Source organism: Bombina bombina, chromosome 4 (genome assembly GCF_027579735.1).
Source record: "Bombina bombina isolate aBomBom1 chromosome 4, aBomBom1.pri, whole genome shotgun sequence".
NCBI classification, from domain to species: domain Eukaryota; kingdom Metazoa; phylum Chordata; class Amphibia; order Anura; family Bombinatoridae; genus Bombina; species Bombina bombina.
Window position 1 is genome coordinate 234,771,610 of NC_069502.1, and position 15,197 is coordinate 234,786,806.

General features: G+C 39.6%; 1 protein-coding gene across 1 annotated transcript in view; it reads left to right on the top strand.

Moving 5' to 3' along the window:
• Positions 1-15,197, top strand: part of DNER (delta/notch like EGF repeat containing) — a 556,690-nt gene that overhangs the window by 384,989 nt on the left and 156,504 nt on the right. Inside the window, exon 8 of the mRNA XM_053709836.1 lies at positions 4,985-5,209. Coding sequence (XP_053565811.1) covers positions 4,985-5,209 — 225 coding nt within the window. The remainder of the gene's footprint in view (positions 1-4,984; positions 5,210-15,197) is intronic.

Sequence of the window (15,197 nt, forward strand, 5' to 3'; positions counted from 1 at the left end):
TCCACTTCAACCCTCAATACCAGCGTTGCTTAAGTCAGCGTTAAGCTGGAAAAACGTGCTCGTGCACGATATCCCCCCATAGGAAACAATGGGGCTAAGCTGGCTGAAAAAAAACCTAACACCTGCAAAAAAGCAGCGTTCTGCTCCTAACGCAGCCCCATTGTTTCCTAGGGGGAAACACTCTCTAAGTCTACACCTAACACCCTAACATGAACCCAGAGTCTAAATACCCCTAATATTACACTTATTAACCCCTAATCTGCCGCCCCCGCTATCGCTGACACCTGCATTATATTATTAACCCCTAATCTGCCGCTCCGGACACCGCCGCAACCTACATTATAGCTATGAACCCCTAATCTACTGCCCCTAACATTGCCGACACCTATATTATATTTATTACCCCCTTCCCCCCCCAACGTCGCCGCCACCTACCTACACTTATTAACCCCTAATCTGCCGACCGGACCTCGCCCCCACTATAACAAATGTATTATCCCCTAAACCGCCGCACTCCCGCCTCGCAAACACTATAATAAATTGTATTAACCCCTAATCTGCCCTCCCTAACATCGCCGCCACCTACCTACAAATATTAACCCCTAATCTCCCGCCCCCACCGTCGCCGCTACTATAATACATTTATTAACCCCTAAACCTAAGTCTAACCCTAACACCCCCCCTAACTTAAATATCATTTAAATTAATTAAATAAATTTACTATCATTAAATACATTTTTACTATTTAAAACTAAATACTTACCTATAAAATAAACCCTAATATAACTACAATATAAATATTAGTTACATTGTAGCTATTTTAGGATTTATATTTATTTTACAGGCAACTTTGTATTTATTTTAACTAGGTACAATAGCTATTAAATAGTTAATAACTATATAATACCTACCTAGTTAAAATAATTACAAAATTACCTGTAAAATAAATCCTAACCTAAGTTACAAATACACCTAACACTAAACTATCAATAAATTAATTAAATAAATTAACTACAATTAGCTAAACTAAAATACAATTAAATAAACTAATCTATAATACAAAAAAAAAAACATTAAATTACAGAAAATAAAATTTTTTTACAAGAAGTTTAAACTAATTACACCTAATCTAAGCCCCCTAATAAAATAAAAAAGCCCCCCAAAATAATAAAATGCCCTACCCTATTCTAAATTAAAAAGTAATCAGCTCTTTTACCAGCCATTAAAAGGGCCTTTTGCGGGGCATTGCCCCAAAGTAATCAGCTCTTTTACCTGTAAATAAAAATACAATACCCCCCAACGTTAAAACCCACCACCCACATACCCCTACTCTAACCCACCCAAACCCCCCTTAAATAAACCTAACACTAACCTACCTTGAGTCGTCTTCACTCAGCCGAGCCGAATTCTTCATCCAACCGGGGCAAGAAGATGTCCTCCATCCGGTAGAAGTCTTCATCCAACCGGGGCAAGAAGAGGTCCTCCATCCGGTAGAAGTCTTCATCCAAGCGGAGTCTTCAATCTTCATCCAGCCGACGCGGAGCCATCCTCTTCAATCGACGGACTAACGATGAATGACGGTTCCTTTAAGGGACGTCATCCAAGATAGGATTCTATCAGCAAATCGGAATTAAGGTAAGAAAAATCTGATTGGCTGATTCAATCAGCCAATCAGATTGAAGTTCAATCCGATTGGCTGATCCAATCAGCCAATCGGATTGACCTCACATTCTATTAGCTGTTCCGACGGGCTGTTCCTACGGAGCAAGAACTTTACCTACTAATGAGCAGAGTTGCCCCAGAGCAATCAAACATACCGGCACAACAACAAAGTTTTCATTCGGAGTTCGGCCCATCCTTAGGGCCCAGGAGGGCTGTTCAACCCGGAATGCTGAAAGCAGATATCCACCAGCCCGTCACACAAATAAGGGCCTCTACCACGCTGCTAGTAAAGACCAGCAATCGTCCCCTGAAGAAACGAGAGAGCATCCAAGCTAAAGCTGCATATTCCTCCTTAGCGTGGAATATGCAGGAACCTAAACAAAATGGCTGCTGTGCACCAAGACCTGCTCTGCTCCTGTCCGGAGACCCTCTTTGGGACCGATACTCTAATGTCATTTATATGACATGCAGAGGGGGACTGCTCTACGATATGCTGCAATCCGGAGATGCTGAACTAACACGATCTTCTAAAAGTGTAAAAGGTAGATGGGAGAGTCTAAGGCTGACCCAGGGTCTTGAGGGGGGTACCCAGGGTAAAGTGAACTTAGCTCCAATTCAGCTTTCGGTCTCTAGGGACCCTTTGAACGTTTTCCCAGACTGTACACCATACTATGGAAGCCTCTCAGGGGGCTAGGAACTCAAGCATTCACTGTAACTATCAGTCAGCTCCAAAAGCTATGTAGAAGTAGTGTTTTCTTTTTATAAGTTTATAAGGTCTGACAGCTTTAACAATTCAATCAAATTTTTTCTTTTTTTTTTTTTTAGCAGGCTTTGAAGTATGATGTTAATATATATATTATCCTCTGCAGATTTATATGTGAGATTTATGAGATAAACGGGAATGTTTTGTTGGTATACACTAAGGGCTCTGTTTGCTATATGAAAAAGTTGTAACCGTATGCAAGCCCTTACTCTAAAATGCCTTTGCTTGTATAAAATCAAACTGCATGTTAAAACTCACAGCTATCCACTGTAAGAACCAGCTGGAAACCTATTACTTAATTAAGGCTCCTTCACTAACCAATAGGTTACAGAAACTCCATTAGTTTCCATCCATAACATAATTTAATTTAATAACATGACAGTCCCTTAATGTCCTAACTATAGCTTAAATAACCCTGGCACATATTGCGCAAGAGTGCTGGGCCTTTCCTTGCGCAGTTAATGATTCTGTATAATTAATGGGACATGTTATATATAACTCCAAAGGAGTGACACTGGATTATTGGCGGTTTGATATATTTGATAATTCTCAGCAACTTACCTGCATAACATTGGTGTGGCTATATTTTATACTTTATGTTTTATACTTTGTATTTTATGTTTTACATTTTACACTTTATGATCAACAAGTCAGTTCTTGTATTTTGCATCTTTATTCTTATTTTGGTTTTACTTGCTAAGCTGGATGCAAAAATCTTTTTTTATTTGTTTGTTATTGTTGTGTTCCATGTTTGATATAAGTCCCTAGCGTTTATCCTTATTGACAATACTGGACCAAAAGCGTCCAACCTCACTTAGGGGATAAAATTGAGGACTGAACCTTTTTAAACACCAGTTTCTCAGATATGACTTAAATATTTGCATGACTGTATACTGTGTTTATGCTGTACCTTTATATTATATGTATTGTCCTCAAAAAAAAAAAAAAAAAAAAATACAAAGTTGCCTGTAAAATAAATATAAATCCTAAAATGCTACAATGTAACTAGTAGTTATATTGTAGCTATATTAGGGTTTATTTTATAGGTAAGTATTTAGTTTTAAATAGGAATAATTTATTTAATTATAGTAAATTTAGTTTGTTTTATTTAAATTATATTTAACTTAGGGGGGTGTTAGGGTTAGACTTAGGTTTAGGGGTTAATAAATTTATTATAGTAGCGGCGACGTTGTGGGCGGGAGATTAGGGGTTAATATTTGTAGGTAGGTGGCGGCGATGTTAGGGAGGGCAGATTAGGGGTTAATACTATTTATTATAGTGTTTGCGAGGCGGGAGTGCGGCGGTTTAGGGGTTAATACATTTATTATAGTGGCGGTGAGGTCCGGTCGGCAGATTAGGGGTTAATAAGTGTAGGTAGGTGGCGGCGACATTGGGGGGGGGGCAGATTAGGGGTTAATAAATATAATATAGGTGTCGGCGATGTTAGGGGCAGCAGATTAGGGGTTCATAGCTATAATGTAGGTGGCGGCGATGTCCTGTCGGAAGATTAGGGGTTAAAAAAAATTATTATAGGGTTGTCGATGTGGGGGGGCCTCGGTTTAGGGGTACATAGGTAGTTTATGGGTGTTAGTGTACTTTATAGCACAGTGGTTAAGAGCTTTATGTTCCTGCGTTAGCCCATAAAGCTCTTAACTACTGACTTTTTTTGACGGTAGGAGTCTTGTCGATAGAGGCTCTACCGCTCACTTGTTCCAAGACTCCAAATACCAGCAGTTGGCAAATCCCATTGAAAAGATAGGATACGCAATTGACGTAACGGGATCTGCGGTAGCCTGGATTCGCGGAAAGAAAGTGAGTGGTAGACCCTTTCCTGCCTGACTCTAAATACCAGCGGGCGGTAAAAAGCAGCGTTAGGACCCCTTAACACTGCTTTTGATGGCTAACGCCAAACTCTAAATCTAGGCCATAATTTGTAAGGCTAGATTTCCTTGCAACAAAGTTTTAAAAAAGAGAGTAAGATGCCATTATCACCCCAACCTCCCCTGACATGTTTCGCCGTGCATTACGGCTTTCTCAAAACCCTTTGATTTAGTATAAACCTCCTGACTATTTTATAACACTTATTCTGGGGCTAGTTACTATTCCTTGTGTTTTTAATGCATCACCATTTATTTTAAAGTAACCTAATTAAAAGTTACATTTTAAATTTGTTCTTGTCCCTTCTCAAATCCGTTTCAAGTTGCTCCTCTATGTTCTATTACTAAAATTAGGAGATTTGAGTGCTTTAAAGTGTACATTTTTTGTTGCAATCTTGTACTGCTTTCCTGTGAAATTGTTCATAGTACACAGCACCAATATACCTATATAATACACTATAATCCACTGGTGGAGATTGATATTTTACCCCCAGATGGGAATCTATTCAGCAAGAATAGGCTCCGTTTAACAGTCACAGTAGTGCCATTGGTTTCTTTGTATTTTACTCTTGATGCACAGTTTAGATTAACAGACAGTTCATTCTCTCACTTCTATTCTGTAGTAAAGTCTCTGGGCTTCTGCTCAGACCATTTATGCTGATCGCTCTATTCTTATTACTAGGATATGTTGGTTCCTTTTGTGAAGAGAAAATAGATCCCTGTTCATCGTCACCATGCTTGAATAATGGAAGCTGCAGCTCAGCAGGTCTCTCATTCACCTGTCGCTGTGGTCCTGGTTACACGGGATTAACATGTGCTCAGCTTGTGGATTTTTGTGCCCTTAACCCCTGTGCTCATGGGATCTGCCGTAGTGTTGGGACAAGTTACAAGTGTCTGTGCACTCCAGGTGAGTGACAAAGTATCTAATTACTACCAAGTGTGGCTGCCCATTTATTTTTATTATTAATCTTTAGAAATGCCAACATCCTGGGAATTTGTTTTACACATTATAAACATTAACAAAACATCTTTTTACAATCTTATGGAAAATGTTTTGAAATAAAATGAGTAAAGTTTGAAAGGGTGAAAGCTGAGGGTCTTGTCAGAACTGAATGGGTGACGGGAGGATGAGGGATAAAATGCTCTGCTTTCTCTGGGGCTAATAAAAATGGTTGTTAGCTGTGCATTCTACTTTAAATTGTGACAAACTGATAATAGAACAGTATTTTTTTTAAGGGATACAGCTTTATTCTGCATAGTGTTCTGCATAGTCAAATAGATATATAATTATTATCATTATAATTTATTTATATAGCGCCACATAATTACGTAGTGCTGGGTACAGAGATAGGGGTATACAATGACAAGGATTTTTGGGAGAAGATACAAAAACATAACAGACTAAACAAATCAAATACAGGGGGAATAGGGCCCTGCTCTGGAGAGCTTACAGTGTACAGGGTGAGGGTACAGGGACATAAGACTTGGGGTAGCTTGTCACATGGATTGTACTTGCAGCAATAAATCTAGGCAGTTCAGGTATTATTTTGGTTAGGAGAGATGGTAAGCCTCTCTTTATAGGAGTGTCACAAGCTATAGATAGCATTATGGTGACCGGACATTTAGTTGAGTATTTTCAGAGGATAGCTGATGTTAGAAATATAGTAAGTGGATTGTAATCATTAGCGCAGGTTGGGTTATCCTTATACGTTACCCAGTGCAAAGAATAACACACAATCTGCTATTTCAAGTGGATGTTTAACACAATCAAAAACCTTTTTAGTGCTTCCTATACTTTTTAATGGATACTACAGGAGCATTATTCGCATGCTGACTGTGCTTGTATTACTAGTGGTGAGTTAAGTGTTGGGCGCTGTAAAATGTAGCACTTTTTATGACCTGAAGTAAACCATTATTATTTATAGTATAGCACAGAACTACATGAAGAGTTCCGCTACTTGCGCACCATCTACTTAGCGCACCTTAAAACGCACCATCAGCTTAGCACTTGAGCGATACCTGACAGGAATGTTACTGTTCTCCCCCATAGAAGTCTATTATGTGCGGGATTTAGCTGTCACACAAGCAGATGTTAGTGTTCCTTAGACTAAGGAACACTGAGAAAAAATAGAAGTGCTTATATATTTGTGCTGCATTTGTAATCTAGACCATAATCTTTATGGGGGTGGGGGGTAGAACTGTGATGTTGATGATGCTGGTAGCAAAAAGTATTTTATTAAAGGGAGAGTAAAGTCAAAAGGGACACTCAAGTTTAAATAAAGTTTTATGATTCAGAAAGAGTGTACAGTTTTAAGACACTTTACAATTTACTTCCATTATCACATTTTGCACATTTTTTTTTATTCACACTTTCTGGGGAACAAGATCCTACTGAGTATGTGCACAGGTTATACGTATACTTGTCTGTGATTGGCTGATGTCTGTCACATGATACAGGGGGCCGGAAAATGGGAGAAAAAATTAATTTGTCAGAAAAAAAATCTACTGCTTATTTGAAATTCAGAGTGAGTGCTATTGCATTGTCTTTTTATTATGCACCTGCTAATTATGTAATTCTACTGTATTGAGTGGTCCTTTAATGATTCAGATAGAACATGTTTATTTCTATTTTTAAATTTGCTTTGCTATCTTGATATCCTTTGTTAAAAGTAAAGATAGGTAGTTTTATAGGAGCTCAGGACAATGTATGTGTCTTTAGCAGTCTATGTATTACATTGCTGCCAGATGGCTAGAGTCACATGCACGCTCCTGAGCTCGCATAGCATTACTGTTTAAGAAAGGATACCAAGAGAGCTAAGCAAAATTGATAACAGAAGTTAACTGGAAAGTTGTTTAAAATGGCATGGTTTATTCAGTCCAGTTACGTTTAATTTAAATTTACTATCCCTTCAAGAGACAATTGTACTATTTCAGAGGGGTTGAATGGCTATGATAATTGCAACAATCTGGAAAGAAAGAAATGAAATAGCAAATTGGATATATTATTTTAGTTTGTGTAAAAAGCTTGCTTTTAAAATGGCTGAATTACCCTTTGGAAATGTTATCCTGTCTTTTTTCATTGTTGATGTCATTTTATAAATTGTTACAATTAAAAAACAAAGGATGCTCCGGCCTGGTCCAGTGAGCTTCTGCTTGGTAAACACATCTTATGCATAGATGAGACAGCTCCATTGCTGAAACAGAGCAATAGTTTGTTTTAGAAGAGAACAATAAAATGTTCATTTCAAGAAATTAAACAGCTCATATGAAAAAGATTTGACTTAAATAAAACCACTAAAGTATACAAAAAAGATTCTGTTTGATAAACCCACAGGATTAAATTGAAGTTGAACTTAAAGAGAAGAGTCAGTGAAATGTGCCAACATCCAGAGGCGTAACTAGAATTCACTGTGCCCCAGGGCAAAGTATGTGGCAAGGCCCCCCTATTCGAACAGGACCCCTTCCAAAGCATAGCTAATGGGCAATATATATATAGTAAGCAATATCTACTACTACAAATAATTTGAAGCATCTCCATGGATTACAAATTACAAAACAGCACCTTCAGACGCTAAATGCAATAGATCAACTTGAAGAGAGAGAAGAGAGGGTTAAAAGGACATGAAATTCAAAATATTTCTTTCATGATTTAGGTAGAACATACAACTTTAAACAACTTTCCAATTTTCTTCTATTATCAAATTTGTTTCCTTCTCATTTGTTGAAGGAGCAGTAATGCACTACTGGTTTCTAACTGAACACATGGGTGAGCCAATGAAAATTGGTATATATATATATATATATATATATATATATACAGCCACCAATCAGTAGCTAGAACCCAGGTTATGTGCTGATCCTGAGCTTACCTAGATAAACCTTTCAGCAAAGGATAACAAGAGAAGCAAATTAAATAATAGAAGTAAATTGTAACATTGTTTAACGTTGTATGCTCTGTCTAAATCATGAATGTTTAATTATGACATTACTGTCCCTTTAATGTCCCTTTTAAAAAAACATTGCATGAATTGCATGTCTAGCCTAACTCACCTCTGCAAAAAGAACACCACACAGAAAAGCTGTAACAGGATCCGCTGCTATGTTGAGTGAGCCTGTCGAAATATTCTAAGCTCCCGACATAGGGGCATCGCCGAGAGGCCATTGCTATATGGGCGGCGATGTATAGTAAAGGATCCCTTGGAACTTTTTTTAATTTTAAAGTTTAAATTGAAATTAGCAGTAAATGTATATTTGCTCATTCAGTGCTGATGTATTAATGGTCATTGGTTGATAACGACTACATAAACAGTTGTTTTGGTGGGGAACGACACACCTCCAAGTATGACTAAATAAAAAGTTGCTTTATTAATGTCAAGAATATTATTTTTTTTTAGAAACAAGAGAATATGATACAGAATTGAATATCCCATTAATATATTTTTTAATTGTATTTTTGAAATATTTTATAATATTCCCCCTTGATTTTCTATAGCACAACCTTCCCCTATTCATTTCAGGCTTAGCAGAATATCACGTAATTTACACAAAACAGCTGACCTTTCCAATAAGAAAACTTAAATGAACCTATCAATTAGAGATGAGGAGTTAAAGGGACAGTCTACTTGAAATGTTTTATTGTTTAAAAAGATAGATAATATCTTTATTACCTATTCCCCAGTTTTGCATAACCAACAGTTATATTAATACACTTTTTTACCTCTGTGATTACCTTGTATCTAAGACTCTGCAGACTGCCCCCTTATTTCAGTTCTCTTGACAGACTTGCATTTTAGCTAATTAGTGCTGACTCATAAATAACTCCACGGAGGGAGTACAATGTTATCTATATGACCCACATGAACTAGCACTGTCTAGCTGTGAAAAAGAGTCAAAATGCACTGAAATAAGAGGCAGCTTCAACGGCCTAAAAATCAGTTTATGAGCCTACCTAGGTTTAGCTTTCAACAAAGAATACCAATAGAACAAAGCAAATTTGATGATTAAAAATAAATTGAAACGTTTAAAATGGAATGCCCTATTTGGAGCATGAAAATTTAATTTTGACTTGAAAGTCCCCTTTACTATAAAAATGCCTCCTTAATGGAAAGCAGTTAAAGGGACACTAAAGTCAAAATAAACTTTCATGATTCTGATAGAGCTCACAATTTTAAACAACTTTCCAATGTACTTCCATTATCTAAATGTGCACAGTCTTTTTTTTATTCACACTTTCTGAGACACCAGCAAAAAAAGCTACTTCTCATTTAAAATTCAGAGTTAGTGCTGCTGCATTGTCTGTTTATTATCTACTTGTTGATTATTCAATTCTACTGTATTTAATGGTCGTTTAGCCTTTAGTTACATAGTTACATACATACTTAAAGAGTAAAGATATTTGTATTTAAGTCCCCCAACGAAACAGGCACAATCCCTAAATTTCTTGTTACTGATTTATATTAAATGCTGTTTATTGCCATACTCCATATGTAATCCAGAAATGAACCAGTTAACAAATTAAGGGCCTAATTTCAATGTATTTTATTTTGACACTTTATTTTTAAGAAAAAGATTAATATATATAATGCTGTGGAATACAGCTCTGCATGTTATAATATTTTCATATTAGAACCATTGGAAGAATAGGTCCAGCTTTACAACTAAGAAGTGGTTGTCTCAATAGTAAAATCAAATCTTCTATAGCGATTTTATTCCCAGCATAACCAAAACTGTCTGTTTCTTGAGTGAATAGAGAGACGTCTCTCTTCATAAAGATCTTAGCATTTTGTTATGATCAGAACAGCAGGATGCCAGAAACATAAATTTTTCACTCTGATAGTCAAAAAGAATCATATCTACAATAATTTGGACTCACCGATAGTCACGTTAACCTCAGACCTTTTGTTCTCAGCCTGCTAATATTTTTTAAAGTAAAAAAGATTTGATTTTATTCAGTACTGGGTATAATTTCACCTCATTTCTGGAGGTGAAAAACTTTCACACCTGGTATAAACAGTAATGCATTATACTGAGGTTTGCAAACCTGGCCCGGCCTCAAGTCCATAAACTGATTCAGCTGTGTTCATGTAGCCCAAAATTATGATCTGTTTTTTTGGGCCTCAATGGCAGGATTTAAACATTGTAAGGAGAGGAACAAGCTCTGGTAATGTTACCACATATGCAAATACATAAAACAGATAGCATAGCTAGTGGATTTCTTTTATTTTTAAATTCACTTAGGGCCTAAAGGAAATTGTGTGGTTGGCTGGGAATTTCTCATTCACATACTAGATTTCTTCTCATAATCTTGAATCTGGATTTTCCGACGGGTTTTACCACTCAACCATTTAGCGTTTGGCAGGAGAAGGGGTTACATTGTCTACATCAAATAGCGACAGAGACTGAAGGGTAAATCCATACATTTAGGCAGTTAAAGAAAACATCTCACTACCCAATCACCATGACTTTGCATATCTACAAATAAAGTTTTATGTGAATCAACTTACACAGACATTTTACACCTTAATGTCTGTGTAAAATGCCAGTATACAGTGGGCATTGAAAAGAATCACCCTTTGTTGCTTTGCAGCCTGACATAAAGACAGACAGTTTTTGTTTATCCAGTTGTAATTACTCAGTGCAACTTATAACATCCAAGTGAAAGATAGAACACCAACATGTCAGTGTATGGCTTGGATGAGAGGGTTGCAAGAAAAAAGCCACTCCTCAAGAAAGGCCACATGCAGTCACAACTGAGCTTTGCCATAACACACCTAGGAGATTCTGAGGCCACATTGAAAAAGGTGTTATGGTCAGATGAGACTAAAATTGAATTATTTGGCCTCAACAACAAACAAGATGTCTGGAGGAAATCCAATACAGCTCCCCATACAAATAACACCATACCTACAGTAAAAGCATGGAGGTGGTAATATTCTGTTATGGTGGTGTTTCTCTGCAGCAGGCACTGGAGCACTTTTAAGGATAGAAGGGATAATGGATGGTGTAAAATACTGTCAAATTCTTGAGGACAATCTGCTTCCCTCTGCCAGAAAGTTGTTAATGGGAAGAAGGTTTACCTTCTAACATGACAATGACCCAAAGCACACAGCAAAAATAACCACACGGTGGTTGAAGGAGAAAAAGGTGAATGTCCTTGCATGGCCTAGTCAGAGCCCAGATTTAAACCCCATTGAATATCTATGGCATGACTTGAAGACTGCAGTCCGCAAACGGGCACCATCAAATTGTAATGCTTGTGGAATACTCCTCTATCAGACCGAACTCGGCCAGTATTCTTGTTATCCCAGCATTGAGCCGGAATGATAGGGAATATCCCAGAGCAGAGAAAGTTAGTAAGATGAGGAAGGCAGCACTCACCACAGACAGGACAGTCCCCAGCGGCAACGGCAGAGGAGGAGTCCAAGGCAAATCACTAGAATGGTCAGGCAGGCAGGGCTTGGCAACAGTAAAGGAATCCAACTGCAAACCACTAGAATGGTCAGGCAGGCAGGGTTTGGCAACAGTAAAGCAGTCCAAGGGCAAACCACTAGAATGGTCAGACAGGCAGGTTTTAGCAACAGTAAAGCAGTCCAAAACAACAGGGGTTAATAAGTAGTGTTGTCAGCCAAGCAGAGTTCAGCAGCAGTAATAAATCCAGCAATTTAGGGGTTAAACAGGCAGAGTAGTCAGACAGGCAGGGTTCAGCAGCAGTAATCAATCCAGCAATTTAGGGGTTAAACAGGCAGATTAGTCAGACGGAGGGTTCAGCAGCAGTAATCAATCCAGCAATTTGGGGGTTAAACAGGCAGAGTAGTCAGACAGGTAGGGTTCATACACGAATAGGCTAATTGAAGCAACGATCTATCACACTCAGGAGCACACAAAGTAACACCTATACTTGGGCAGTGATAGATCGTTGTGACAGGACTTACATAGGTGCAGAATTCGCGCCACAGGTGTCCAGACCGGCATCAGGGAGAGAGGAGCGTGTGGCGATAACGTCAGCGTTGCACGCACCTGGACCCGACACAACCCCTGGCAACGAGCAGGGAAGGAGACGCCGCACCCCTAGCAACGCCTAGAGCGGGGCGGTGTGACATAGCCCGCTTCTCAAGGGTTCCCTCCGGAAACCAGAGTCTGCCTCAAAGGATGAGCAGCATGGAATCTGGAGACCAAGAAAGGAACATGCACATCACAGGCAGGAACCCAGGAACGATCTGCCACAGAGTAACCCTTCCAATGTATCAGATACTGCACTTGTCTGCGCCTGTATCTGGAGTCCAGGATCTTAGCTACTTCATATTTAGGGTCACCACGGACTAGGAGCGGAGGAGGAGGAGCTTGGAGCCGGGTATATCTATTCTTGATGTAAGGCTTGAGTAGTGAGATGTGGAAGACTGGGTGTATGCGCAGGGTTTTGGGCAAGGCCACTTTGTAGGCAACAGGAGACAGTCTTTTCAGGACTTTGTAAGGGCCGATAAACCTAGACCCCAATTTGTGACAGGGTTGATGTAGACGAATATGTTGTAGAGATCCAAACACGTTCACCCTTTGGGATGGCACGTACAGAAGCTCTATGACTATCAGTAAACTTCTTATATCTAGAGACAGCTGAATGTAGCTGAGATAGAATACCTTGCCAATGAGTGGTGAGTCCAGTGACGTGTGGTCTGCAGCAGGAACCCCAGTGGACTGAGCAGAAAGAGGGAAGACACAAGGTTGATACCCTGCTGCGGCTTGAAATAGAGAACATCTAAGAGAAGAGTGCCAATGAGTGTTTCTTGCCAGCTCAGCTAGGGGTAACAGACCAGTTGGTATGGCGAGCGTTGACAAAGGCTCTAAGGTAGGCTTCAAGATCCTGGTTTACTCAGTGAGTCCATTGGTCTGAGGGTGGTAGCCAGAAGACAAGGAAACAGTGGTTCCAATCAACTTACAAAAGGCTCTCCAAGAGGTAGAGATGAACTGTGGACCTCTGTCGGAAACAATATTCACAGGAATGTCATGAAGTCGTACCACATGCAAGAGAAAAAGAGACGATAATTCTTAGGCAGAAGGCAGTTTGGTTAGGGGTACAAAATGAGCCAGTCTGGAAAAGCAATCCACCATAACCCAGATAACTGTATGGTGGTCAGAAGGAGGAAGGTCCACAATGAAATCCATTGTTATGTATGTCCATGGTTGTTTGGGAATGGGCAATGGTTAGAGCAAGCCAGGAGGCAAGGATCGGGGAGTTTTGTTGGCAGCTTTCACATAATCCTGAGTGTCAGACTTCATAGTAGGCCACCATACATGTTGGGAAAGACGCTTAAAAGTCCTCGTCAAACTAGGATGTCCTGACAGTTTACTATAATGAGCCCAGGATAGCACAGGGGTGGATAGGTTCAGAGGTACAAAGAAGATATGGGAGGCCACGGGGGCTCCAGGAGGTTTACTAGACTGGGCACGTTGCAATCTTTGAAGGGTGGTATTTAGTTGAGCAACCACACAGGAGGGAGGTATGATGTGTTCAATAGGAGCTTCAGAGGAGTCACTTGAGTGAGGAAACTGACGGGAAAGGGCGTCCGCATTCTTGTTCTTGGTCCCAGGTAGATAAGAGACCAGAAAGTTAAAACTGGAAAAGAACAAGGCCCACCTGGCCTGTCAAAGATTGAGTCGATGAGCAGTCTCTAGGTAAGTCAGATTCTTGTGGTCGGTGAGAATCTGAATGAGATTGGCAATGCCCTCTAACCAATGACGCCATTCAGTCAAAGCCATCTTAATGGCTAAGAGTTTGCGATTACCCACATCGTAATTCCTCTCAGCAGGAGTAAAGCATTTAGAGTAAAAGGCTACAGGGAGTGACTTGGAAGTCAAAGGATCTCTTTGGGTTAGAACTGCTCCAGCCCCTATCTCAGAGGCATCAACCTCTAATGTGAGGTTGATGTCAGGATCAGGATGGCGGAGCACAGGAGCAGAACAGAAAGCCTTTTTCAGACAAGAGAAGGCATGTATGGCTTCAGGAGGCCAATGTTTACAGTCTTTGTTCCGTTTTGTCAATTAAGTGAGAGGAGCGACTATTTGTAAAAAGTTCTTTATAAACTTGCGGTAATAATTGGAGAACCCCAAGAACCTCTGTAATTCCTTTAATGAAGCAGGTTGAGGCCATTCTAGAACTGCGGTGAGTTTAGCAGGATCCATGGCAAAACCTTCTTTCGAGATAACATAACCAAGGAAATGGATCTGAACTTGATCAAACTCACATTTTTCTAGCTTGGCTACCAAAGAATTATCTCTGAGACGTAGAAGAACTTGTCTCACGTGTTTATGATGCTCCTCTAAAGTGGAAGAGAAAACAAGGATGTCATTCAGATAGACGATGACAGTGCGGTTGAGGAGGTTACGGAAGACATCGTTAACAAATGCCTGGAAGACTGCAGGGGTGCTACACAGCCCAAAGGGCAATAACAAGGTATTTGTAATGCCCAGATCTTATGTTGAAGGCGGTCTTCCATTCATGGCCTGGAAAGATACAAACCAAGTCCAACTTGGTGAAAAAGCGAGCATCCTGGAGCGAGTCATACAGTTCGGTGATCAATGGAATGGGATAGTGATTCTTGATAGTTATGTTGTTCAAGGCCCTGTAGTCGATGCAGGGTCTGAGCCCACCATCCTTCTTACTGACGAAAAAGAAACCTGCCCCAGCAGGAGAGAAGGAAGGGCAAATGAAACCTTTAGCTAGGTTCTCTTGGATGTACTCCTCCATGGATTTGGTTTCAGCTTTGGAGAGTGGATAAGTCCTCCCTTTAGGAAGTGGGGCTCCTAGAAAGAGGTCGATCTTGCAGTCATAAGGTCGGTGAGGTGGCAGCATGTCGGCTGCTTTTTTCTCAAATACATCTGCAAAGTCTGCATATACTGAA